Consider the following 3,132-nt stretch of genomic DNA (forward strand, 5'->3'; position numbering starts at 1 on the left):
AGTATCCACACCACTGCTGGGAGACCCTGGTACAGATACGACCCATGAGAGGGCCATGATCAGGGGAGAACCACGTGTATGATACGAGAGAAAGGTAGATGCAACCCCAGGGCGAGTGACTAGCGATTGGGGCGCATGAGTTGGCACCCAGAAAGTCACCCCACGCGCCAGAAGCACTTCGAAGGAAGAAGGGCCCACACCATGAAATAACCCTAAGTTGGGTTGCGGCGCTGTGGGACCCTCTGCGTAGAATAACGATCAAGTCAGAAGGGCACGTGCTCATTAAAGGTTTTAGTGAAAGGTACGCGCTAATTCAATTAAGATTCGAACGTTCCAAGGAATATTTTATACGCTTTCAATGCGCTTTAACGCGTTTTAAATGCGAAACGTGTATAAAAGGAGACCTTGGGACGTTTGAAGAGGGAGAGTTTTTTGACCTAATTCTCATAGTTACACAGAGCACAAACCCTAGTTGTTTTCGCTGCGCACCCACTGTGAGCACAAGGCAATTAGGGCAACCCAGTTTCAGTGATTCAGCACAGTTATTTTCGACCACCTCCAAAGGGTGTGTCACCTTTGATGTTTCTGGCTAGCTGACTTGATCGTCGGAGTGCAAACGGCCGCGAGGGCGCCCCTTTGTTCACTTCTTTTCAGGTATTCACAGACGGAGCGGAACGAAGGTGCCATAACTCGTGAGGACAAGCCACGCACGAAGACGAACCTGGTCAACCGGCGGGAACATTGGCGCCCATCGTGGGGCAGATATAAAACATCAGTCCCACCACGCAAGTTTTTCAGTTCCAGTTCTCAAAACCCAGATAAGTTAAGAGAGTTTCTAGAAAACCATGACCACAAGACCTGCACGCGCTAGGAGTGAAGAGATGACCATGCAACAACTCATGGGCATGATGCAAGGGCTGCAGGAAGCAATGGCAGCGTCGAAAGCGGAGCAAGAGCGCATGCAGGCGGATCTCGCAGCTTCTCAGGCGAGAAACGATGAGCTCCACCGTGACAACGAGGAGTTACGCCGTGGATGGCGCGATGTAGACGAGCCCGAGGCTGCCTCCCCACCTAGAGAATTCACAACACCATTCTCACACGCGATCCTAGAGACAGCGATCCCCAACACGTTCACGGGGCCCAAGGCAACCTTCACAGGGATGGAGGATCCTGAGGCACACCTCACTGCGTTCCACACACAGATGATGTTGGTTGGCGGTTCTGATGCCGTAAGGTGCAAGCTCTTCATGAGCACTTTGATTGGGATGGCTATGGATTGGTTCATCAGCCTCCCAGAGGGTCACATCACGTCTTTCGCCCATCTCTCACGACTATTCAGAGAGCAGTATTTAGCCAACAGGGCCCCAGCCCCAGTTTCGTACGACCTTTTCGACGTTAAGCAATACCAAGGGGAAACTCTGATGGAATACATAAGCCGCTTCGGAGCGCAGGTGGTAAAAGTGGGTACTACAGATGAGCCCATGATCGTGTACGCATTTAGGAAGGGGGTGCGTCCTAGATCCTTTAGTAAATCGCTTAACCGTAGCCGCCCCAAAACCTTTGCTGAAGTAAGGCGTAGAGCGGTAGAACACATTGCCTCAAAGGGCGAGGCGTACGAGAAGTGCACGACTGCTGCACCCGCACGGCCGAGGGCGCAGATACGCACGCAACCTGCTAGGGTTCACGAAGCTGCCACAAAGAGAAGGAACCCAGACAGGAAGCACACCTACGAGACAAGGAGGACCCAGCCTAGGGGTCGAGCAGAAGGAAGGAGAGAGGGAAATAGGCCACTAAGGCACAACTTTGTGGTGGAACTCAAAGACCTCATCGTTGTGCCCAACATAGCTGACAGGTTGAGGCCACCAGTAAAGTCTGACAAGGTGTTGGGACCTCACAAGGAAACATGGTGCGAATTCCACGAAGCATTCGGGCACCATATTAACAAATGATTGGCACTAGGCTATCAGTTGGATGAGCTCGTGAAGAATGGCTTTTTAAAGGACTACCTCGCAGGGTCTACTACAACTACGGCCACAACGGTGCCAGAGGAAGGCCAGGCACACGAGATGCCAGTCCATGGGGAGGTTCACACAATTTCTGGTGGCTTCTCCGGAGGAGAGCCCACTGCCTCTCAACGTAAGAAGTATGCAAGGTCCGTGATGTCAGTGGAAGCTTTTGAGGATCACTCGCCTGACGTGGACATCACGTTCACCAAAGAAGATCTTAGGGATGTTGTGCCTCATGACAATGATCCCATCGTGGTCTCGCTTGTTACGGTAGGGAGGATGGTTCACCGAGTGTTGGTCGATCAAGGAAGCTCGGCAGATGTGATGTTTTGGCCGACTTTCGAAAAGTTACAGTTGTCCCCTGACCAGCTGGGGCCATATGGGGGCTGCTTATACGGTTTTGTCGGTGATCAAGTGGAGGTCAGGAGGTACATTGAGTTAAGGACGACATTCACATATGGGTCGGCCTCGCGCACAGAAAAGGTCAGGTACCTCGTTGTGAACGCTCCGTCGGCATACAACATCCTGTTAGGAAGGCCAACACTCAACAAGACAGGAGTTGTGCCTTCAACAAGGCACATGAAGGTCAAGTTACCATTAATGGAAGGGGTGGTTATTACCATCCGTTCAGACCAAAAGGAGGCGAAGAAGTGTTATGAAAACAGCCTCAAGAACAAGAGATCAGTATGCCATGTAACCACAACGCCGCCCCCTGGTGTGGGGTCTGAGCAGGGAAACCAGCGAGTTGTGGATACAGCGTTGGAGGTGGCCACCGAGGGCGATGTGATAATGGAGGATGTCGAGGCGAGGTCCGAGAGCGCTGCTCAGGTGGAGGGACAGAGAAACTGCCCGGAGATCGCCAGGGAGTCAGGTATTGCGAGAGCGCTAATCGCCAGCAAGAGGACGCCTCAGCTAGTCGAGGAGTGGCTTGAGAAGAAGATCAACGGTAAGACGTTTAAACTGGGGAAAACCTTAGACGGCGAGACACAAGACCAGATCGCCAAGGTAATGACAATGGATCCCCAGGTCAGGCCAATCTGCCAGAGAAGGAGAAAGTTCAACGAAGAAAAGAGGCAGGCAGTCAAGGACGAGACGCAGAAACTCCTTGCAGCAGGCAATATCAGGG

General features: G+C 52.3%; 1 protein-coding gene across 1 annotated transcript; it reads left to right on the plus strand.

Annotated features, from left to right (window-relative positions):
* The first annotated feature begins 1,265 nt into the window (after window positions 1-1,265).
* On the plus strand, window positions 1,266-1,949 carry LOC137815710 (uncharacterized). The gene has a single exon (XM_068618823.1). The coding sequence runs from the start codon at window positions 1,266-1,268 to the stop codon at window positions 1,947-1,949; it is 684 nt and encodes a 227-aa protein (XP_068474924.1).
* The last annotated feature ends 1,183 nt before the right edge of the window (window positions 1,950-3,132 follow it).

The sequence above is a fragment of the Phaseolus vulgaris genome, chromosome 1 (assembly GCF_000499845.2).
Source record: "Phaseolus vulgaris cultivar G19833 chromosome 1, P. vulgaris v2.0, whole genome shotgun sequence".
Lineage (NCBI taxonomy): Eukaryota > Viridiplantae > Streptophyta > Magnoliopsida > Fabales > Fabaceae > Phaseolus > Phaseolus vulgaris.